This window comes from Myxine glutinosa, chromosome 8 (genome assembly GCF_964187855.1).
Source record: "Myxine glutinosa chromosome 8, kmMyxGlut1.1, whole genome shotgun sequence".
Taxonomy (NCBI): Eukaryota; Metazoa; Chordata; class Myxini; order Myxiniformes; family Myxinidae; genus Myxine; species Myxine glutinosa.
The window spans coordinates 138,234,697-138,260,017 of NC_136268.1; the positions used below are offsets into that span (position 1 = coordinate 138,234,697).

General features: G+C 49.2%; 1 protein-coding gene across 1 annotated transcript in view; it reads left to right on the forward strand.

Moving 5' to 3' along the window:
- LOC137432939 (pro-epidermal growth factor) overlaps nt 1-25,321 on the forward strand; it is a 129,822-nt gene that overhangs the window by 45,601 nt on the left and 58,900 nt on the right. The window contains exons 4-5 of the mRNA XM_078783750.1: nt 12,462-12,692; nt 16,364-16,581. Of these exons, the coding sequence (XP_078639876.1) occupies nt 12,462-12,692; nt 16,364-16,581 (449 nt within the window). The remainder of the gene's footprint in view (nt 1-12,461; nt 12,693-16,363; nt 16,582-25,321) is intronic.

Below are 25,321 nucleotides of genomic sequence, written 5' to 3' on the forward strand. Positions count from 1 at the left end.
GCTACGAAAAACGCCACGGTAGCAGCAAAAAGGGGCATGTTAATAACCCAACATTTGTGGGGTATATAGAGTAGAGTAGATCTTCACTTCCAAGTAGAGCTTCACAATTAAACCTTCCTTCACGGATGTTGGGATTCCTCCAAATTTCTTAATTTAGTGTTATAAAGAGCATTAGCGACTGTTTAAAAAGCTAAGCATACGTGTTTGTGGTGTATAATATTTTTACTTCCTGTATAAGCCGTTGCTCCCACAGAAACGCCATTGTAGCCGGCGAAGCCGGTGTTGTGAATGAACGCGTACGTATTATGTTGAAAAGCCAGATTTTGCTGGATCCCTTGAGAATTTCGAAGCTTTGACACACCAAATTGCTCAATGGAGGCCGCCATCTTGCGGATGCGGAAGTATGCATAACAAATTGAAAAAAGTTCAATAGGAGTTTGTTTCACTCATTTTTTTTTGATTCACCATCTTATGCACCTCTAATTTGTAATTAAAATACTTTAAGACCAACCTCGGCCCGCATGGGCCTGGTTATCTTCAACGAAAACCATCACCAAACAACGGAACCAATGAGATTCGAGCATTTGAAAAAATATTTCAAAAACCAAATCACTCAATGGAGGCCGCCATCTTCCGGATGCGGAGGTATGCATAAAAAAATTGCGAAAAAGTTCAATAGGAGTTTGTTTCACCCGTCTTTGTTTGATTCACAATCTTATGCACCTCTAATTTGTAATTAAAATACTTTAAGACCAACCTCGTTATCTTCAACGAAAATCGTCACCATACACCGGAACCAATGAGATTCGAGCATTTGAAAAAAAAAATCAAAAAAGCTTATTACGCGTTTCGGAGGCTGAAAACGGCATCAAATATTCTAAAATTGACGAATAATTATTTTTTAGAAATCTCACGGCCGTAGGGGATAGTTTTTCACGGCCGGAAATATCCGGTTGAGACGGAATTCACCGAATTAATCAAGAAGTAAATTTTATCAATTTTAATCTCATCCAGAATGCAAATGGTGTCATTTTAGGTCTGAATTTGCGAAATTTTGTGACCTGACCAATCAGCGATCAGCTTAGGTCAGCCAATCAGCGCCATCGACACGGTTTGATTAACGACAGTCACACATTGCCGTTGAAACGGCACTGATCTTACTGCAAGCTAACTTCTTCTGGTGGAGGAAGCCGCAGTGCCCGGAGAGAACCAGTCCTGACAGCGACTGAAGTTAGAAGACTACACACATACTGTGAAAACGTATGAGAGCCCAGTTAAAATTTCTTAAAATAGGCCCTAAGCTAGCACATCGTATAGTTACTTCCTTAAGCTTCTTGTGACATTTATTGTATGTAGGTATTGGGGAGGACTATCTGCTCTTCTCTTTTACCAAGTCTTACCAGGTACGGTACCTACACCGACTTACTATCAACTACCTAACCTACTGATGTCATCGTGATGGGTAAAATAGTGGCAAGAGGCTTTGGCTTCGCCGGCTCATTGCGGCTTCGCAGTCGGGTACTAGTATGGCACATGGATGATACGGGTATATTGGCCATAATCGCAGTGGACCATAATAGTAGTGTGTTAAGTTAATGATGATTTTTTTTTGTTGTTCAGAATGAATACAGGAAGTGAGACTATGAGCTCTACGAGTGGCGTTCTCGTTATTAATGCATTCCATCTATAACATAAAAAAGCACCTGATTTTTCCAAAATAAATTATGTAGAATATGTGATTGCATTTGTAGAAAGCTGGGAACTTCAGATGTGCAATACTGTACCTTGTCAGATTTTACAAATGGCTTACCTCGATGTGAAGCGGCACGTCATTGGCCATGACGTCTTACCAGGTACGGTACCTACTACACCTACCTACTACCAACTACCTAACCCACTGATGCCATTGTGATGGGTAAAATAGTGGCAAGAGGCTTTGGCTTCGCCGGCTCAGTGCGGCTTTGCAGTCGGGTACTAGTAGCCGGCGAAGCCGGTGTTGTGAATGAACGCGTACGTATTATGTTGAAAAGCCAGATTTTGCTGGATCCTTTGAGAATTTCGAAGCTTTGACTCACCAAATCGCTCCATGGAGGCCGCCATCTTGCGGATGCGGGAATATGAATAAAAAATTGCAAAAAAGTTCAATTGGAGTTTGTTTCACCCGTCTTTGTTTGATTCACAATCTTATGCACCTCTAATTTGTAATTAAAATACTTTAAGACCAACCTCGTTCCCTTGGCCCACACGGGCCCTGGTTATCCTCAATGAAAATCGTCACCAAACACCGGAACCAATGAGATTCGAGCATTTGAAAAAATATTTCAAAAAAGCTTATTACGCGTTTCGGAGGCTGAAAACGGCGTCAAATATTCTAAAATTGACGAATAATTATTTTTTAGAAATCTCGCGGCCGTATGGGGGATAGTTTTTCACGGCCGGAAATATCCGAAGTTGAGACGGAAATAGTGGCAAGAGGCTTTGGCTTCGCCGGCTCATTGCGGCTTTGCAGTCGGGTCATATTACCATTAATAATATGCGATTATTATTAATTTTGTTATTAAAATCGTCTTTGGGAAAACGCCACAATAAATTTTCTTATTTGGAAAAACGCCACGATAAAGCTAATTTAACATTGATATACACCTCAACACTTAACCCCATTGACAGCAATGGCGCTCGGGGGAGAAAACCCCCTTGGGGAGGGGGGAAAATGAATGTGCTACAACCTTCATTATGTAAACCATGGTCACCCTGTCAAGTTTGGTTGAGATTGGATAAGTATGGATGTCTGTGAACAGGATGTCTCAAGAAGTTTCGGGCAAAATTTGGTGGAGAGGTTGGGTGTGAGATTTTGGTGAAGATCCGAATCCGAATCAGAGAATTAAAAATAATTTAAGTGGTTATAGCTTCACCTTTGATTGATAGGACAAAAAACAATATGTAGGCTGGCATGATATCTCAAAAGGTTGTGGATGACTTATGACAAAAGTTGTTGAATGAGTTGGGTAGGTCAGAAGAACAAGCTGATTAGATTTTGGTTCATGTTCGGATCCAGATCCGACCCATCATTGGGATAGAAAACGTAAACTGTTTAGCCTGGTGGAGGTAAGCACCCCACCTCGTGCTGTTCTTGTTGTGTGTATGTTTGTGTGTGTGTGTGGCGGACACGAAAGCACTGACGTGGTGACATCACCCCGCACACCGAGTGGGGGTGGGCCACGCCCGGGAGAGAGGCGTGGCCTCACGATATACACGGGGCGCGCAGCCCTGAGAGTTCAGTGTTACAGTGAGCTCTTGAATAAAGACTCTTACAAATTACCGCGTTGTCCGCTTCCTCCTTGTTTACAAACAGCGCGCGTAACACCGCGCTTTACTGGTGACCCTCGACGTTGGATCTGCCGTAGCGATCCTTCCAAACACGACGCCATTGCCATGGCCAACAATGCGATGTCGATTAAACTTCCCGAATTTTGGGAGGCCCAGGTCGAAGTTTGGTTCGTCCAAGCCGAAGCCCAGTTTCAGCGTCGGCGCCTCACCCACGACGACACGCGCTACTGCCACGTCGTCGCCTCCCTCGGGCCCGGCACGGCCGCTCGAGTTGTGTCCGTCCTTCGCCACCCACCGGACGGCCACAAGTACGAGGCACTCAAGCGGCTGCTCCTAGCCACGTTCGGCCTCACGGAGGACGCACGGGCCGACCGCCTCCTGGATCTCCCCGAGCTCGGCGACACGTGCCCGTCGGTCCGAATGGACCATATGCTGTCACTGTTGGGCGACGAAGCCCCTGGTTCTCTATTCGGGGCGCTTTTCCGTCGCCAACTTCCAGCACAGGTACGCCTCGCGTTGGCCGGGACCGTGCTAACGGAACCCCGAGCATTGGCCGCCGCAGCGGACAGGTACTTCGCGGCTTCGGACACGCGGGCGAGAGTCGGTGCGGCTGTCACGGACCTCGAGGCTGATGATGATGCTGCTGATGATGCTGATCCACAGCATCAGCTTACACAGCATACGCAGCATGCTGATACGCACCTCGTGGCCGCCGCCACGCCCCGCTCACCGCCGTGGCGAAAACCGCCACCGCGGGGAACACCGCCAACTCCGCCGGCCTGGCGGAGCCAGCCACACTCCTCCAGCTCCACCACCTGGTGCTGGTTCCACGCCAAGTTCGGCCACGAGGCTCGACAGTGTCATCCGCCATGCTCCTTCAACAGGTCGGGAAACGCCCGGGCCGGCGCTCGATAGTGGCAATGAGCGCCGGCCGTTCGAACAGCCTGCTGTTCATCATGGACACCTTATCTGGGCGCCGTTACCTGTGCGACACAGGAGCGCAGGTGAGTGTCGTTCCTGCCGGTACGTCGGACAAGCACGCTGCAGGCGGGGGCCCCGCACTGCTTGCCGCAAACGGGACGCCCATCCGTACGTATGGAAAACGCTGCCTCTCTCTGCGGTTCGGAGGGCAGGTTTTCCGATGGTCGTTCGTCACCGCCGACGTGCCCATGGCATTGCTTGGCGCGGACTTCCTGTGCGCAAATGGGCTCCTGGTCGACGTAAAGCACAGACGTCTTGTCCAGGCCGAGACGTTCAGCTCGCTCGCTTGTGCGCTGCCCAGCTCGTCGAGCAGCCCACTGAGCGGCTCACCGAGCGGCTTGCCAAGCGGCTTGCTGAACGGTTCGGTTCCGGCCACGTTGATCTGTACGCTTCCGGCAGCGGACGAATTCACCCGCCTCCTCGCCGGCTTCCCGGCCCTCACGCGGCCCACCTTCTCGGCGGGGGCCGTCAAGCACGGGGTGGCCCATCACATCCCCACCGTCGGGCCACCGGTCTACGCCTGGGCACGCCGCCTCGAGCCGACGAAGCTGGCGGTAGCAAAAGCGGAGTTCGCTACCCTGGAGCGACTCGGCATCGTTCGGTGCTCGGAGAGTGCTTGGGCATCGCCGCTGCACATCGTGCCGAAGCCCGGCAGGGGATGGCGACCGTGCGGGGACTATCGCCGTCTCAATGACGCCACCACCCCCGACCGCTACCCCGTCCCCCACATTCAGGACTTTTCCGCCCGTTTGGCGGGCATGTCCTTCTTCTCGAAGGTGGACCTCATACGCGGTTACCATCAGGTCCCCGTCAGGCCGGAGGACGTCCCGAAGACAGCGGTCATCACGCCGTTCGGACTCTTCGAATTCCTGCGGATGCCCTTCGGTCTGAAGAATGCGGCTCAGGCGTTCCAGCGGCTGATGGACAGCGTCCTGCGCGACTTGGATTTTGTATACGTCTACCTGGACGATATCCTCGTCGCCAGCGCGTCCCGCGAAGAGCACCTACAACACCTCTGCACGCTCTTCGAACGCCTGTGCCAGAATGGCCTGATTGTGAACCCCGCAAAGTGCTGGTTCAGCGTCGCCGAACTCGATTTTCTGGGGCACCGCGTCACCAGGCATGGAGCCGTCCCCTGCCGGCCAAGGTGGAGGCGGTGAAGGGGGTTCCGCGCCCCCGCACGATCAGGGGGCTGCAGGAGTTCCTGGGCATGGTGAACTTTTACCATCGGTTCCTGCCCCGTATCGCCCAGCTCCAGCGCCCCCTGCACGAAGCTCTCCGAGGTAAGCCGGGCAAAGGCGACGTCACCTGGACCGAGCAGATGGACGCGGCGTTCACGGGCGCGAAGCTCGCCTTGGCTAACGCCACCATGCTCGCGCACCCGGCGCCCGATGCGCCAATCGCCCTCACCACCGACGCCTCGGACTACGCGGTGGGCGCGGTGCACGAGCAATGGGTGCGTGGAGCTTGGCAACCGCTGGCGTTCTTTAGCCGGCAGCTTCGCCCGCCCGAACGCCGTTACAGTACCTTCGACCGCGAGTTGCTCGGGCTTCACTTGGCGGTCAGGCACTTCCGCCATCTGCTCGAGGGCCGTGAGTTCACGGCTTTCGTCGACCACAAGCCGCTGGTCTTCGCGATGGGCAAGGTCACCGAGCCGTGGTCGGCCCGGCAGCAGCGTCACCTCTCGGCCGTGTCCGAGTACACGACGGACATCTGGCACGTCGCGGGGAAGGACAATCTGGTGGCGGATTGCCTTTCCTGGGCCGTCGCCCACGCAGTCCACCTCGGCATCGACTATGCCCGGATGGCAGCGGACCAGGCCGCTGACTCCGACGTCCAGGCCTTGCGGACCGCCGTCACGGGCCTCCGCGTCACCGAGGTGCCGTTCGACAGCGCGGGCGCGGCCCTCTTGTGCGACGTCTCCCTCGGGCGGCCTCTCCCCATCGTGCCCGCAGGCTGGCAGCGCCAAGTGTTTGACGCCATCCACGGCCTGTCCCACCCGGGCGCGAGGGCCTCCCAAAGGTTGATCGCTGACAAATTCGTCTGGCATGGCCTCCGGAAGGCCGTCCGCGGCTGGGCCAGGACGTGCCTCGCGTGCCAGCGCGCCAAGGTGCACCGGCACACCCAGGCCCCGTTGGCCCCGTTTACGGTGCCGGAACGCCGGTTTGACCACGTCCACGTGGACCTGGTGGGACCTCTGCCCCCCTCGCAGGGTTTCACCCACGTCCTCACCATGGTGGATCGCACCACCCGGTGGCCGGAGGCCGTGCCCTTGGCGTCGACGACGGCGGCGGACGTCGCGCAGGCTTTCATCGCCACCTGGGTCGCCCGGTTCGGCGCCCCCTCAGACATCTCGTCCGACCGCGGCCCCCAGTTCACCTCGGAGCTCTGGGGGGCGGTCGCGCAGGGGCTCGGGGTCCGGCTGCACGGAACCACAGCTTACCACCCCAAGGCTAACGGCCTGTGTGAGCGCTTTCACCGCTCATTGAAGGCCGCGCTCCGGGCCACCCTCCGCGGTGGCGGCTGGGTCGACTGGCTCCCCTGGGTCCTGCTGGGCCTCCGGACGGCGCCAAAGGAGGACCTGCGCGCATCCTCGGCGGAGTTGGTCTTCGGGCAACCGCTGCGGGTGCCGGGCGAGTTCCTCCCCGACTCCACGGCACCATGGTCCGTGGCACAGCAGCGCTCCGCTCTGCAGGAGACCGCCCAGAGGTTCGCTCCGGTGCCAACGGCACGCCACGGGCACCCACCGACGCACGTCGCCCCGGAGCTTCGCACGGCGGAGTACGTCTTTGTCCGCCACGATGCCCACCGGACACCACTGCGGCCCTCGTACGACGGGCCTTTCTGCGTGCTGGAGACTGGGGTGAAGCACTTCACCCTGGACATCGGCGGTACTCCTGACCGCGTTTCTGTGGACCGCCTCAAGCCGGCCCACCTCGACGTGGACCATCCACCGCCAGTGGCCCGACCCCCGCGTCGGGGCCGCCCCTCTGCGGGCGGACCCCCGGCACCGCTCAGCCCCGCCGCCCCCCGGTCCTGCACCCATCCCAGGGGCAGCCGGAGGCATCCCAGATGGCATCCCTGCATCCCAGACGCCGCCAGTCGCCAGGGGGCGCTTCGGCCGGGTCATCCGTTTGCCCCGCAAACTGGCCCTTCAGGTGCGCGGGGATTCTGGGGGGGCGCGTGTGGCGGACACGAAAGCACTGACGTGGTGACATCACCCCGCACACCGAGTGGGGGTGGGCCACGCCCGGGAGAGAGGCGTGGCCTCACGATATACACGGGGCGCGCAGCCCTGAGAGTTCAGTGTTACAGTGAGCTCTTGAATAAAGACTCTTACAAATTACCGCGTTGTCCGCTTCCTCCTTGTTTACAAACAGCGCGCGTAACACCGTGCTTTATGTGTATGTTTGTCACGCTACTCCTCCTGCAGTTATGGCCAGATTACATCCAGTCTTGTTATAAAGAGTCAGCATGACCCAAGTTCGTGCACACGGGTGTTTTTATTTACCTTTGTCGGTGGTCTTGGCGAGGAAGGGGGAGTGACACAATTTCTCATTGTAAATGTGTATCGTGTGGCGCCGCTCCAGGTGAGAGAGGTGAGAGAGAGCAAGTTCCCTTCCACCACTTTGAGTACAGTATTCCTGTCCCCACCTTTTCCAATAATCGGGTATTTTGAAATCCTTATGTCTTATGCCCGTATTTATAATTGTACAGATGCAATAGACAGGTGGCTCTGTGGCGCAATGGATAGTGCATTGGACTTCCAGTGGAACCAGCAATTCAAAGGTTGTGGGTTTGAGTCTTGCGGAGTCGTTTTTTTTTCTTTACCGGTACGAAGACATTTGCAACATTTGTAATTCACCACTCGATGATATAACGTGGTTCGAGCGTCCCCTGAGTCTGACTGAGGTCAGTGGTTCGAACCCCAGCTGAGTCAAAGCAAATATTCAATGGTGTGCGTTGCTTTCTTTGCCCATAAAAAAGGAGAGAGCCCATCATTGGGATAGAACCATTCCCATAATCAAACAACCAGAGTTTGATTTGACAAACAACCATCAATAAACAACCATAGTTTGATTTGACAAACAACCATCGATAAACAACCATAGATTGATTTGACAAACAACCATCAATATAATCAACCATAGATTGATTTGACAAACAACCATCGATAAACAACCATAGATTGATTTGACAAACAACCATCAATTAATCAACCATAGATTGATTTGACAAACAACCATCGATAAACAACCATAGATTGATTTGACAAACAACCATCAATAATCAACCATAGATTGATTTGACAAACAACCATCAATATAATCAACCATAGATTGATTTGACAAACAACCATCAATAATCAACCATAGATTGATTTGACAAACAACCATCAATAATCAACCATAGATTGATTTGACAAACAACCATCAATATAATCAACCATAGATTGATTTGACAAACAACCATCAATAATCAACCATAGATTGATTTGACAAACAACCATCAATAATTAATCAACCATAGAATGATTTGACAAATAACCATCAATTAATCAACCATGGATTGATTTGACAAACAACCATCGATAAACAACCATTGATTGATAACCATTCTCCACCCCCTCCCTTGCCACGCCCCCCCCCAAGCCCTCTCCCTCCCACAGATCTCCCGATGTCCCTGCTCTCAAATGTTTTGTTTGTGCTTCCCCTTCTCTCCCCATCTTGTCTACCGCTCCCCTTAGCCCCATAATGACAAAAGCACACGGACACTGCTGGGACTTCCAGGAAAGAAGTCGGTATTTCAAAAAAGTGGATCTGGGGTGAATTAATGAGGGGTAGAAATGATCAAGGTTTTGGAAGGGGGAAGATAAGAGATGGTTATCAATCTATGGTTGTTTATCCATGCTCTCTCCTTTTTAACGGGGAATAAGGAAGAAGCGCACACCATTGAATATTTGCTTTGACTCAACTGGGGTTCGAACCACCTACCTCAGTCAGACTCAGGGGACGCTCGAACCACGTTATATCATCGAGTGGTGAATTACAAATGTTACAAATGACAATGTGATGACAATGACAATAACATAAACACCCGTGTGCACTTAAAATGTGAAAAAAAAAAAATACGACTCTGGCAGGACTCAAACCCACAACCTTTAAATTGCTGCTTCCACTAGAAGTCCAATGCACTATCCATTGCACCACTGAACCACCTGTGCAACTGTTATACCTGTACAATTATCAATACAGGCATAAGGACATAAGGATTTCAAAACACCCGACGATTGGAAAACGTGGGGACAGGAATACTGTACTTGTACTGTAAAGGATGGGAACTTGCAATACCCTCTCTCACCTGGAGCGTCGCCACACGATACACATTTACATTGAGAAATTGCGTCACCCCCTTACTCGCCAAGGCCACCGACAAAGGTAAAAACACCCATGTGCACTAACTTGGGTCATGCTGACTCTTTAAAACAAGTCTGGATGTAATCTGGCGACAACTGCAGGAGGAGTAGCATGACAAACATACACACACACAAACATACACAGAACAAGAACAGCACCAGGTGGGGTGCTTACCTCCACCAGGCCAAACAGTTTACGTTTTCTATCCAAATGATGGGTCGGATCTGGATCTGGACATGAACCAAAATCTAATCAGCTTGTTCTTGTGACCTACCCAACTCATTCAACAATACCTATTTTGGGGGGAACCCCCCTTCCCCAACCCCATATACCTCCTCAGACCACCATTTTCCTAATGCCTTGAACAAACATTGGTACATCATGGGTGATTAAGGTTGTGGTGAAGCTTCATCGAAATTGCGTGTGTAGTTTCTGAGAAGAAAGCAAATACCTATTTTCTGGGGCAACCCCCCATAGACCCCCAAAGAGGCAGATTTTTTTTAATGCTGTGAACAAACTTTGGTACATCACGGGTGGTTAAGGTTGTGGTCAAGTTTCATCGAATGTGTGTGTGTAGTTTCAGAGATGAGAGCAAATACCTATTTTGGGGGGCAACTCCCCCCGTAGACCCCCAAAGAGGCAGATTTTTTTTAATGCCATGAACAAACTTTGGTACTGCATGGGTGGTGAAGGTTGTGGTCAAGTTTCATCAAAATTGTGTGTGTAGTTTCAGAGAAGAAAGCAAATACATTTTTGGGGGGTCAAACCTGGATCCACTTTGACCCCCATAGACGCCCTCAGACTTTGATTTTCTTAGTGCCGTGAACAAACTTCGGTGCATCACGGGTGATGAAGGTTGTGGTCAAGTTTCATCGAAATAGTGTGTGTCCTATCAGAGAAAAAAGCAAATTCCTATTTTGGGGGGTCAAACCTGGATCCACTTTGACCCCTGTAAACCCACTTAGACCCCGATTTTTTTTTAATGTAGCGAACAAACTTTAGTCACAACACAACAGATATAATTTGTGCCAAATTTGGTCGCAATCCCATCAGCTGTTTCGGAGAAGAAGTTGAAAGTGTTTATGGACGAACTGACGGACAAACGGACGGACTGATGGACTGACGGACGGACGATGTGCCATCGCATAAGCTCCCCTGAACTTCGTTACAGGTGAGCTAAACATTTAGGTTCAAAAAATTTTTTTCCGCGTCATACGTCACATGGTTCGGCCGCCATATTGTTTTTTGTGAAAAACACTAAAACACCTTTTTCCCTACATCGGCTGAACAGATCGAGCCCAAACCTGGCATGCCGAATCGCATACCCATGACGAACAAAAATTTCAGTGATCATGACGTCATATGTCACATGCTTTGGAAGTTATGACGTTTTTAAGCATGAATTTAAAAACCTATCTCCTCCCTCATTTTTGAAGATATCGAGTGGAAACTTCACACGAATGTTCCACATGTGGGGCAGTCAAAACGTTGCTTGGGAGGTTGCGATAAGTCACATGGTTTGGCCACAATAAATGATTGAATGAAAATCGTAAAAAGCTTCTATCTCTTCCTCTGCTGCATTGATCGACTAGAAACTTTAATTTAGTGTAGCTATCATTAAGTGGAATAAGTCTTTAAAATTTCAACATGATTGATTGTACGGTATAGAAGCTAGACGTCGTTATTGTTGAAAGAAGAAGAAACGCAACACTTTTTCTTCTCAGGACGTTTGTGCCATTGCCATTTTTCGGATTTATTTCCTTTAAAAAACATTTTCTCTGCAATAGTTGGAAAGAATGACAGGAAATTTTCACCATATGAGCGCCTCAGCTTGTAGAATCTTATAATGGTAATTATGACATCATAGGTTATGTGGTACGGGCGCCATCTTGGAAAAACGAAAACCCTTGCACCTCTATATCTCCAAAAGTTTTACACAGAAAAATTGAGAAACTGTTTCCAACCTGCTCGAATGTATTTTTCCACCATTGTTTCGATAATGTATGTAATAAATAGATGGGAAGTTGTGTCCCATTGATTCGCTGGACTAAATAACTAACCTCCAACCTATGGTGTCGCTCGACTGTACATAATAAGTAGACATGGTGGGAAGTTCAAAGCACGGTTCCCCAGTTGGGATAACCAAATCACTGGTGCGGTAACGCAATAATTGGGCGCGAGGATCCTGCTAGATTTGGTTGCCTCAACTGGCGTCTGTGGTTGCTCAGCAACCTGTTGGGTCGCGGAATTATCTGTGGCTTGTCGGTTTCAGGGTTGGAGGTCAAATGGCGAGTCTGAGCAACCCCTTCCTAATCCCTGGGTTCCACCCCGAACACGTAACAATATCCTTGATACTGTGTTGGCATGAATAACAATAAACACATTAAGTGTTTGAGTGCTGAATTTTCCAGTATGCAATACGAAAATACAGTATATTTTCAGGCGATCTGAAAAAGGTCTGTATTGTTTATTTTATTTAAAGGTTAAAGATACCATTGGAACAAACACTTAAATAGAAACAAATAATACAGGTTTTTGAACCGTAATGCGGGCAATGATCCTGGCCAACAGCATGTTCTATTGAGGTGGCCAATAGCACTCAAACGTTTAATAAAGTACCGATAAACATATTTCTTGTTTGAGTTGATTGAACTGAGATGCTTGCTCAAATGTAGCCAATAGTAGAGTAGGCCTAATTGTGAACATGCTATTGTTATTTTCTTTGTCACCATGCAGGGCCTTGCTCTGTGCTTCTGCGGGTGCAACACCCAGGATCCATTTCCTGAGCCTGGAGAAGACTGGTGCACATCATACGTGGCCTGTTGGGTGTCGAGTGAGTGGCATAACAGCCGATCCTCCCGAAAAACGATTTTTTTGGGCCTGTAGTATCCGACGAGGCAGCGCAGGGTTTCTCGGTTCACGTCACTATGAGGGACGGGGTCTTCGTGTTATCCCTCTTCAAAAAGGGTAGGCCATTCAGCTTTGATTGTAGTTGTGATTGCAGGATGTTTTGGGGACATAGTCTTGAGCAAAGTATTGTGGGTACCTTGTTTTGAAACCAACATCTTTTATGATTCTGTGTTTTTTTGCTAATTTTTTTTAACGTCCATGGAATCCCAAATGAAAACTAGAAAGCATCTCAAAATACAAAGCCCGTCCGTGTCTGTTTGTATTCAGACGTCGTCTTCTTCTTCCATATGCTAAAAATAACGATAACAAGTACAGATACATTCAAAGTACACCGCCCCCATGCCAAATAATTAAATATCCTACAGCGTGGCATTGCCGGGGCGCCCCCGGCGCCCGGCAATACCGCAGTGCAGCTCATAGAGGCTGCATTGGGAGGGAGAGGTGTACACTAATTGATTGATTAATTGTATAATTAAAATCAATAAAAGATTATCACAAAATATTTTTTAAATCAATTGGCTCATAGCACAACTAAACCACTAGTGCTTCATCCGAAGATGTATCTTTTAGAAATTTCATTAAATAAGTCATTAATAAAAAATTAAATAATTGATTAATCAATAAATAATTAATCGATTAATCAATAAATAATTAATCGATTAAATGATTAATCAATAAATCAAAAATATCCTTGATAGCCACATCACTTGGTCACTGTCATGTCCAAATATTAGCTTCTGAGCTCAAAAGGTGCCTGAGATATTGGGAAAATGAGAAAGAAAATAAATAAATAATTAATAATGAAAATAAATAAATAATAATCATTAAAAAATTAAATTATTAATCAATTCGGTCACAGCTGTTGGGTGGACCATAAACCACCACCATTTCATCAGAATCTGTCACTGAATTTTATTTTTTTAAAGTAATTAATCGAATAATTAAATAATTAATCGATTAATTTATTAATTGATTAATCAATAAATCAAAAATATCCTTGATAGCCACATCACTTGGTCACTCATGTCCAAATATTAGCTTCCGAGCTCAAAATGTGCCTGAGATATTGGCCAAATGAGAACGAAAATAAAGAAATAAATGATTAATAATGAAAATAAATAAATAATAATCATTAAAAAATTAAATGATTAACCAATTCGTTCAAAGAACACATAAACCACCACTATTTCATCAGAATCTGTAACTTAAAAAAAAAATTTTTTAGTCATTAATCAAATAATTAAATAATTAATCGATTAATTGATTAATTGATTAATTAATAAATCAAAAATAGCCTTTGTAGCCAAATCACCTGGTCATTGGCATGTCCAAATATCAGCTTCCCAACTCAAAAGGTGCCTGAGTTAATGGTCAGAAGAGAAAGGAAATTTGATTAATTAAATAAGTACTTAATTAATCGCTAATAATTAAATAACTCCTCAATTAATTGATTAATCAAAAAACAAAAAATAACGTTTTTGACAAAGGACTTGCTCACTATTGTGCCGAAATTTCAGCTTCCTAGCTCAAAGGATGGCTGAGATATCGCCCGGACAAACAAGAAAACAAACAAACAACCAGAGTGAAAACTGAGTACTCCCTTTCAGCGTGCGTCGCTGCCGAGCCCCCTTCGGTGCCCGGCAATGACGATTTGCAATGCCTGGAGATGGCATAGGAAAGGAGCGGTGTACAACAGTTTTTAAAACTAGAGCGGCACTCAGTTGTGAGCATACCTCCTCCTGGTTGGCCATATCACTCAATGGTGAAGAATCACTTTAAAATTCTACTAGCCGGATCCGGATCTTCACCGAAATTGAATCGATTCTTCCTTGTCACAACCAAAACCTGTCCAACAAGTTTCGTCCAAATCCATCCATAACTTTTTGAGATATCCTGCTATGTATCGTTTTTGGCCTTATCTTCCAATTTGAAGAAATCACTTAAAATATTAAATAATTATCATATCCGAATACATATTCAGATCTTCACCAAAATCCAATCGAATCGTCCTTGTCAGACACCCAACCGGTCCACCAAGTTTAGTCCAAATCCATCCATAACTTTTTGAGATATCCTGCTATGTATCGTTTTTGGCCTTATCTTCCAATTTGAAGAATCACTTAAAATATTAAATAATTATCATATCCGAATACATATTCAGATCTTCACCAAAATCCAATCGAATCGTCCTTGTCAGACACCCAACCGGTCCACCAAGTTTCATCCAAATCCATCCACAACGTTTGGAGATATCCTGCTATGTATCATTTTTGGCCCTATCTCCCAATGGTGAAGAATCACTTAAAAATTAAAATAGCCGGATACGAATCCGGATCTTCACCAAAATCTAATCATTTCGTCCTTGTCACATGCACTACATCTCTGCCAAATTTTGTCCGAATCCGTCCGCAACCTTTTGAGATATTGTGTTCACGGACAAACAGACAGACAGGGGTGAAAACATAACCTCCATCCATCTTTGCTGGCGGAGGTAAAAATACAAAATTAGAATTTATGATTTTATGCAGCCTTGACCTTTGAGCTTTAGATCTAAAAAAAAAATATCAGGCTCTAGCTTTTAATTGGTGAACCAATTCTGTGACCCAAAATGCTAATTCTTAAAATTTCAGGCCAATTGGACGAAAATTGCCCATTTCATGTAACCTTGACCTTTGAACTTTTGACCTTTTGACAAAATTATTAATTTGCCTTCTCCATATTATCATAATAAAGCTTTGGTGAAAATTTGATGGCAAAAGTCAAATGGTAAATTTAAATTTCAGGTCAATTGGAGGAAAATTGATGATTTTATATCATGAGACAGACACACGCACACAGACAGACAGACAGACAGACAGACAGACAGACAGAAGTCGTTACAAAACCCCGTCTCCTTTTGTGCATGGGACCGGCTAAAAAGAAAGAATTGCATTGAAAAGACCTTGGAAACCATAAGCACAGCCATACACGATAGACTCCCTTTTAATTTTGGTATACTAAATGGCATAGTCTATTATAAGAGATAATTTCTCAAAAATACTTACGCAAAGTTTAAACCAGGTTTGCTTCTATTGTAGTGACTAGGGCATTGCCCGTACTATATCTATATCTAAAATTATATCCCCCCCCCTCTATTTACATGAAATGGTTTGGTCCAAAGCGAACGGCTTGCGAGTACGGTGACAATCCCCCCCCCTCTATTTACATGCAATGGTTGGGTCCAAAGCGAACGGCTTCCGGAGTTTGGTAAAGAAATCGCCATCGCGTGCACAAACGCGCAGGAAAGCGAATGAATCGCAAATTCGGTTTTATTAGTTTTAAAACATAGTTTAACGCCAACATAGTTTGCAAACGTGAAATAAATGAATACGCTGTCAAATGTGCCATCCGAGGCAGAGTGTGTCCTCCACGTTCGGCACACGCGATCGTTCGCTGCTCTCTGATTGGTTGAATCGTTTTTTGGACATAGCTCGGTAAGTAATTGTCCGATTAATATGAAACCTTGAAAAGGCACATCCTCGGGTCCCCAGCAATATACCTGGCAAGTTAAAAGTATATCGGACCCGTGGTTGTCGAGAAACAGCGGTCACAGACAAACAAACGTACAGACGTACAGACGTACAGACAGAGATTACTGGAATTATAGATAGATGATGAGATGTAATTGCATCCAGATTGTTTACCTATTCCTCACCTCATTATCTCAGCTGCTTTACCTTCCTTGCCAGCTCCAAGCCAGCAGGAATCACCGTTGCTGCAGATAGCGTGATCTACGCTGATTCGAGCACCAATGCCATCCACCGTGTGGCATGGCCTTCTGGGAGAATTGTGGCCTCGCTAAACCTAGGAACTTCCTCCTCGAGTCTTGGTGGAATCCGAGTTGTTCCACCTGTCCAATGGAACGACCAGACTGCCATCAAGGACGGGGTACAGCTGAGCAGAGCAAGTGAGACCAAGTATTTGAAAATACTGATTCATTCACTGCGGCTCACTGCATTTCCATTGTGATGTCATTTCCATTAATAAATGAAACATGTTTCTGTCAAGAAAGGTGGGGCAAGATTACCCCTCATCCCTTGCCCTGTACAAACTATTTGGCCCTTGGTATTTGTTCAGTAAGCTTATCCTGAACTTTTGCAGAGAAGAACTCTCTCGCTGATGATAAAGCGAGCTATTTCATAAGGATAAATGTTCAGTATATTGAACAAATGGATTGAGGGGTGTGTGTGTTTGTGTGTGTGTGTGTGTGTGTGTGTGTGTGTTTGTGTGTGTGTGTTTGTGTGTGTGTGCATACACTTTACATATATAGTCAAAGAGGCTGCATAAAGCAACCAATAAAATGCAGTGCAGTTGATGGCATGCTATCGCACATCCCCATGCTTCCCACCTAAAGTAGAGTTGAAAGATGGCAAAAAGTTGACCCAATTTAATGATCCAATATTCAATTTTGAGTTAAAAAAAATTCCCCCCATTTTGACCCTTGTGACCTTAAGTCCCACCCCCTGGGGAATGATCCAGGAGTCAAATCCAAAAAATCGTTACATATTTCATGTCTCTCCAAATGTGATAGCAGAAACAAAGTTTCATTTTAAAATGTTTTAAAATGTGCCCATAATTGGTATTTCACCATCCATGGGATGGGGCCAAAATTGGCACTGCTCTTGCATCTTCTTGCCAGATAGTGATCATATCGAGCACTAGGCTATCAGCTAGGGGGGTCAACCGGTACCAAATTGAGGGAGTAAGGCTAATAATGATTTTTGACAAGGTTTTTACCTCTAGAATAAGAAAATATGTGATAGCAAATTCAACGATGTAGCTAAATGTGTGTTATCACCCATTTTCAAAATGGCCGCCACTTTACATACAAAATTTAACGTTGTTGTTGTTTTGTTTGCTTTTTTTTTCTGTAGGAACGGTGGTCGGAGCAACGAGCAACGGAGTAGATAGAAAGTAGATGCTATACGATTAGAATCCTCTCCAAGAAGTTCTGTCGCTCAAGATTTTGGGTCTCACTATCTGCCATGATCTTTCTTGGGAAAACCACATTTCCAAGCTGGCCTCCAAAGCCAGTCGCCGACTGGGCATCCTCCGTCGTGCGAAGTCCTTCCTTGGCACACCTGAGCTCCTCACCACATACAAGGCTTTCATCCGCAGCTCAATGGAATACTGTTCTCCCCTATGGGCCGGTGCTCCTGCCTCACACCTAGCTCGGCTTCACGCTGTTGAAACCAAAGCTTTCAGAATTATTGGAATCTCCCGCAATGAAGCTATCTCTGAGGGCCTTTCACTCACTCACCGCAGGCAGGTAGGTGGTCTTTCTGTCTTCTACCGACTCCTCTCCGGCCTTGCACCCCCAGCTCTCTCTGTGCTCTGTCCCCCAAATATTCCTACAGATCGCACAAGATCTGCCAGCAACCCTCTGATGGTTAAACTGCCGAAATCTCGGCTCTCCGCTCACCTTCACTCTTTCATTCCTCTTTTCTCCCGCCTCTGGAACAAACTCCCTCACTCCCTTCAATCCCACTCCTCCCTCCAGGTCTTTAAAACAGCTGTTCACCACCATCTCTTATCTTCCCCCATCCAAAACCTTGATCTTTTCTACCCCCGCTAATTCACCCCAGATCCACCTTGTTTGAAATTCCAACTTCTTTCCTGGAAGTCCTGGCAGTGTCCATATGTTTTATACCTCTCCCACTGCCCCCTTCCCCCCCCCCCCCCCCAAAGCCCTCGCCCTCTCTCAGATCTCTCGATGTCTCCATGTCTCTCGGTCCCTGCTCTCAAATGTTGTGTTTGTGTCCTTCCCCCTCTCTCCCCATCTTGTCTACCGCTCCCTATGTTATATGTTTTATGTGTCGGTTTGTCTTTCTGTGTAATTAATGTTCGCTCTTTCACGAGCCTCGATCTTGTATACAAAAAAAAAAAAAAAAAAAAAAAAAAAAAATAGAAATAATAGTACACACCAAGTGATGAGGTCTACTAATTTTCCAAAATGAACAGCGCCACAGAAAGCAAAGAATGCGTTATACACATGACAAGATCGGATGACGATGATCATCTGGTGAGCCCACAAAACTACACATCTTGGTTGACATTACTGGAAGCGGCTAAGGTTAGGAACCATGAACATATCATCAATATTGCCGAGGGGCTTGAGGGCAATGAAGTGCCAGAAATATTCTACCACCGAAAATGTAGGAGCCTGTTCACCATGAAACGAGATTTAAACATGCTAAAGAGGAAAGCCAATGAAGACACTGAATCTGAAGCAGGAGGTAGCAGCGCTCCCAAAAGGCCATGTAGGAGATCATCAGTAGACAAAAGAGTGTATGATACGGAGTGCATCTTCTGTCGCAGAGACAAGTATGTGAAGGGGTCTCATACACGTGAAAAACTTTCACAAGTTGTTCAACTCAGAGCAGATGAAAGATTGAGAGAATGTGCAATAAAGAAAAATGACAAGGATATGATAGCGCTTACCAGTAGAGATATTGTGGCAGCAGAAGCGTGTTACCATTTCTCATGCTACAGGAATTACAACAGAGAATGTATACAGCCTGAGGTTGAAGGTGCAGATGGACCCGATGACACAGATGATTTCGCACAGTATCAGAGGATCGAGAAAGAAGCATATGCAAAACTTCTCACCTATATCAGAACAGACGTAATCCCAAACAAGACCATCATACCAGTCATGTCACTCACTGCTAAATTAGAAGAATACATGCTGTCTGATGGGATTGATTGTCTAACGCAGTCCACAAAGAAACATGTTCATAGAACGCTTGAATATGAGCTGGGGAGTTCGGTGAAGATATTTCCAGATGACAAGGGAAAGTTGGTGATGGTACCAGACAATGTATCATTGGAAGATGCTGTCTTGCAAAATCAATGTCTGCAAAGGGAACTCAAAATATGGAAAAACAAAGTGAAAGACTCCAACAAGATCATAGATCAAACATCAGCGACAATTCGTACAAAAATCAAAGACGACATGAAACCCACACCCTGGCCATACCATCCATCAGATGCTGAGGATGTAACACCTATTCCATATGAGCTGGAGCGGTTTCTCATTGGGCTGCTAACTGGAGACCCGACAAGTAAGGTTCAATCATCTAGGATAACCACCCTGGTCCAGTCATTTAGTCAGGACATGATATATGCTGTGACACGTGGAAAGCACCAACCACCAAAACATATGATGCTTTCGTACGCAGTTAAAACTCTCACTGGCAACATCGAGATCATACGCACACTGAACAAGTTCGGACATGGAGTGTCTTATGACCAGCTAGAAGAGAATGACACAGCCCTGTGTGTTGAAAAGTTAGCAACAGAACTCAACCAGCAAGTTGCTCTTCCAACATCCATCAAACCTCATATCCATACGCAGTTGGCGTGGGATAACATAGACAGACTTGAAGAAACACTAACAGGCAAGGGAACATCACATCGCGTGAATGGAATAGCAGTGAAATCCAAGATCTATGGACCGCTTCCTCCTCCCAAACCAAATCTTCCACCAGCTAAGAAACTCAAGAAGAGGACCCTTAATATGGAGTCCGAAGAGCTAGAAGTATATGTAGCTGGTGCACGTGTGGGTCCCCAGCCTCTCCAGAATAATGACAACTTTGTCTTAGACGCCAGAAAAGCATCCCAAGAGGCCAGAAGCAAGAATCTACTATGGGTCGTAGCAAGACAAACAACTACTGACAAGCAGACACTCCCAAGTTGGACTGGGTTCAATATCAAAACCAGAGATGAGGTGCCAATATCAGAAGATGTGGTTGGATATCTACCAACTATCAATGCACCAGCAACAGAGTTGACTACAGTATTCGATATCCTGAAACGATCAGAGCACATCAGGCAGAATCTTTCGCTAGAGACAATTGTAGTTGTCATGGATCAAGCGCTGTATGCAAAAGCTGCTGAAATAGCCTGGAAACACAAAGATCGCTTCTGCAATATCCTCTTGAGAATGGGAACATTCCATACCATCATGAACTTTCTTGGAATAATTGGAAAGAGATTCAGTGATGCTGGATTGAAAGAGGTGTGCATCGAATCTGGGATAGTAGCTGAGGGTTCGCTCAACGGAGTCCTTGATGGAAAACAATACAATCGTGCTGTTAGAACCCACAAATGTATCTATGAAGCTCTGATGCGACTGGTATGGGCAGAGTTTACACAATGGATAGATGATCATCTACAGCAGCAGAGTCCTACAATCGAGGCAGTCTTAGAAGAGGTCAACAAGATGACTGATGATTTAAACCAACAGGTATTCGACAGCCTACTTCAGAGTCCACGGTTTACAGAGTTGATGCAGCTATGGGCAGAATTCCTTGATCATCTTCGTCACAACAATGGACAGCTGTCAGGGTACTGGATGTCCTACATTGACATGGTAGAAGAGGTCCTTTTTGGTCTACTTCGTGCATCTCGTGAAAGAAACTGGGATTTACACCTCGGTGCAATAAGAGCTATGATCCCATGGTGTTTCGCATATGACAAGGTCAACTATGCGAGGTATTTGTCTGCATACTTTGCTCAGATGACGAATCTTCCAGAGACAAATCCAGATGTATATGAGGCTTTCAAGGAGGGGCACTTTTCTGTACAGTTGTCCGGTTATAATCCCTTTGGAAAAATACCAGTTGACCAGACCATTGAAGTTACAGTGAACAAGGATACGCAAACTGCTGGAGGCACAGCGCGGTTCAGCCTGAAAGCCCGAGCCATCAAGAGGTATTACATTACCACAGAATACAGAAGTGCATTCCTTAGAAACCTGCGTAAGATGACAAAGGGTACCAAATCCCACCTTCACCATGCTGATCTACAGGAACCAAGAATGCAGAAAGATGAAGAAGCTGTCAGAAATGTTGTAAATCTTATCCAAGGATGGACCAACCCATTTGCGGAGGAACGGGAGATTCAAAGTATCTCCACTGCAAAAGTTGCCACCAAAGAAGTCGCCAGTGATCTAAAGAGGGCAAAAGAAATCGGCGAGAAGGCATACAACTCATTCGTAAAGGAGTGGTTGGAACAAGACCCACCTGAGAAGAAGTTCCACGACCCCATCAAAACCCAGAGGCTTAAAACATTCAAAGACATGAACAAGAAACACGTGGTTAAAGCAAGTGGAAAGGAGGTTATCCTCAAAGCTGACAGGTCGCTGTTTGGTCGCATCATAGTGGTGGCACAAGGACGCAACCTGCATATGGAAGATGTCTTCACCCATCCACTTGGTCCTGTACCATGGTCCCTTTGTCCACCCGATGGCCTGTTGCGGAAGACTGACAAGGCGAAACTAGCACACAGCTTGCAGAAGAACGTATCAGATTCAGCCGTTGATGAAATTCCAGATAATTCTGCTACTGAAGGAACTGCGCTCCAACGCGAGTCGAAAGAATTGACGCGACCAAAGACGGAATTCGTCCGAGTTGCTTTATTGAAACCAAACAGCTCAGGTATTCTGACAAGCCAGTTTTTCGGGCAACAATATATATACACATTTATGTCGGGAAGTTTGCCCGGCAAAAGCTATACCGGGCATGCCCGGGTATCAAGGGCGAGCCTTGGAAAGGCGAGTCTGGACCTGCCCGGGCGTGTTTGGCTGCGGCCTGGCAAGTCGAGGCTGGGCGTGCCCGGGCGCTCTGGGCGAGCACTGGAAAGGCGATAGCGGGCATGCCCGGACGCTCTGGGCGAGCCCTGGAAAGGCGATAGCGGGCATGCCCGGACGCTCTGGGCGTACCCTGGAAAGGCGATAGCGGGCATGCCCGGACGCTCTGGGCGAGCCCTGGAAAGGCGATAGCGGGCATGCCCGGACGCTCTGGGCAAGCCCTGGAAAGGCGAGAGCGGGCATGCCCGGGAAAGACGAGACCGGGCGTGCCCGGGAGGTTCGGGCATGCCCGGGAACAGTGAGTCCGGGCATGCCCGGGAGAGGCGCGTCTGGCCGTGTTCTGGCCGGTGCAAGGCGATTATGTACATCCAGCGGTAACCGCTACACACGCCCCTCCAGAATCGACCTGCACCGGCAGGGTCAATTTAAGGGGGGTCCGGATGACCCGGCCGAAGCGACCCCTGGAGGGTCGTGGGGAGGGGTCTGACGTGGTGGTGGGTGGTCGAGCGGGGGGAACTGTGGACGGGGGGCGGCCTCGCCGCGGAGGAAGGGCCAACCGTGGTGGTCGGTCGACGTCCATGTGCGCCGGTTTGAGGCGGTCCACAGAAATCCGGTCCGGCCGGCCGCCAAAGTCGACGATGAAAGACTTGTCGCCCCGTCGCAGGACCCGGAAGGGCCCGTCGTACGGCGGCCGGAGTGGCCCCCGGTGCGCGTCATGACGCACAAAGACGTACTCCGCTGTGCGAAGCGCCGGGTGGACGTAGGACTGGGGGCCACCGTGGCGGGACGTCGGCACGGGGGCAAATCGTCGGGCGGCCTCCTGGAGGTCCGAGCGCTGGCGAGCGGCGGACCAGGGACTGGTAGCGTCAGGCACGAATTCGCCCGGGACGCGGAGTGGCTGGCCGTAGACGAGCTCGGCGGCGGACGCCTGGAGGTCTTCCTTGGGGGCCGTGCGAAGGCCCAAAAGGACCCACGGCAGCCGGTCGGCCCAACCGTCGTCCTGAAGGCCGGCCATGAGTGCGGCCTTCATGGAGCGGTGAAACCGCTCGCACAACCCATTGGCTTGGGGGTGGTAGGCCGTGGTGCGGTGCAGCGTGACCCCCAACGAACGGGCGACCGCGCCCCAAAGCTCAGACGTGAACTGTGGGCCGCGGTCGGACGAGATGTCCGCTGGTGCGCCGAAGCGCGCGACCCAGGTGGCGATGAACGCCTGCGCCACGTCGGCGGTGGTGGTGGAGGTGAGGGGCACGGCCTCCGGCCACCTGGTGGTCCTGTCCACCATGGTGAGCAGGTGGGTGAACCCCCGCGAGGGGGGCAGGGGACCCACCAGGTCCACGTGGACGTGGTCGAAACGCCGTTCAGGCACGGCGAAAGGTGCCAGCGGGGCCTGGGTGTGGCGGTGGACCTTGGCTCGCTGGCAGGCCGTGCAGGCATTGGCCCAGTCGCGGATGTTTCGTCGAAGGCCGTGCCAGACGAAACGCGCCGACACCAGCTTCTGAGAAGCTTTCCGGCCCGGGTGAGAAAGGCCGTGGATGGAGGCGAAGATGCGGCGCTGCCAGGAAACGGGCACGATGGGGCGAGGCTGGCCCTGGGAGACGTCGCAGAGCAGGACGGTGCCCGCGAAGGGGATGTCGGCCAGGCGGAGGCCAGTGTCCGCCACGCGGAGTGCCTGCACCGAGGCGTCGGTGGTCTGGTCGGCCGCCATGAGCGTGAAGTCCACGCCGAGGTGGACCGCGTTCGCGCTGGCCCGCGAAAGGCAGTCGGCCACGGCGTTGTCTTTGCCGGCGACGTGCTGGATGTCCGTGGTGAACTCCGACACGGCGGAGAGGTGGCGCTGCTGGCGGGCCGACCACGGCTCCGTGACCTTAGCCATTGCGTAGACCAACGGCTTGTGGTCGACGAAAGCCGTGAACGGGCGGCCCTCCAGGAGGTGTCGGAAATGGCGAACGGCCAGGAATAGCCCGAGCAGCTCGCGGTCGAACGTGCTGTAGTTTAACTCGTTCGGCCGGAGTTGCCGGCTGAAAAAAGCGAGTGGCTGCCAAACCCCGTCCACCCATTGCTCATGGACGGCGCCCACCGCGTAGTTGGAGGCGTCCGTAGTGAGGGCGATGGGCGCGTTGAGCACCGGGTGAGCCAGCAGCGTTGCGTCGGCGAGGGCCCGTTTGGCACTGGCGAAGGCCGCGTCCATGGCCGCGGACCAAACAATGTCATGCTTGGCCGGCTTGCCCCGGAGGGCCTCGTAAAGGGGCCGCATGAGCTGAGCAGCGCGGGGCACGAATCGGTGATAAAAATTCACCATGCCGAGGAACTCTTGGAGGGCCTTGATGGAACGGGGACGCGGGAACGTGGTGATGGCCTCGACCTTGGTCGGCAGCGGCACGGCCCCGGTCTTGGTGATGCGGTGGCCCAAAAAGTCAACGGTCGTCGCGCCGAAGTGGCATTTGACCGGGTTGACAATTAAGCCGTGCTCGCTGAGGCGACCGAACAGTGTTCGGAGGTGGAGGAGGTGCTCGGCGCGGGACGTGCTGGCGACGAGGATGTCGTCCAGATAGACGAAAAGAAACGGCAGGTCGCGCAGCACGCCGTCCATCAAGCGCTGGAACGCCTGGGCCGCGTTTTTGAGGCCAAACGGCATCCGCAAAAATTCCAACAGGCCGAACGGCGTGATGACGGCCGTCTTCGGGACGTCGGCCGCCCGGACAGGTACCTGGTGGTAGCCCCGTATCAGGTCAATTTTCGAAAAGATGACCCGTCCCGCCAAACGGGCGGAAAAGTCCTGAATATGCGGGATCGGGTACCTGTCGGGGGTGGTAGCGTCATTGAGACGGCGGTAGTCGCCACACGGGCGCCATCCACCCCCCGGCTTTGGCACGATGTGCAGTGGTGAGGCCCACGCGCTATCGGAGCGCCGCACGATGCCGAGGTGCTCCAACGCGTCGAATTCGGCCTTTGCCACGGCGAGCTTGGCTGGGTCGAGGCGGCGGGCCCTGGCGTAGACCGGCGGGCCCGTAGTGGGTATGTGGTGCTCGATCCCGTGCCGCACCGCGACGGCCGA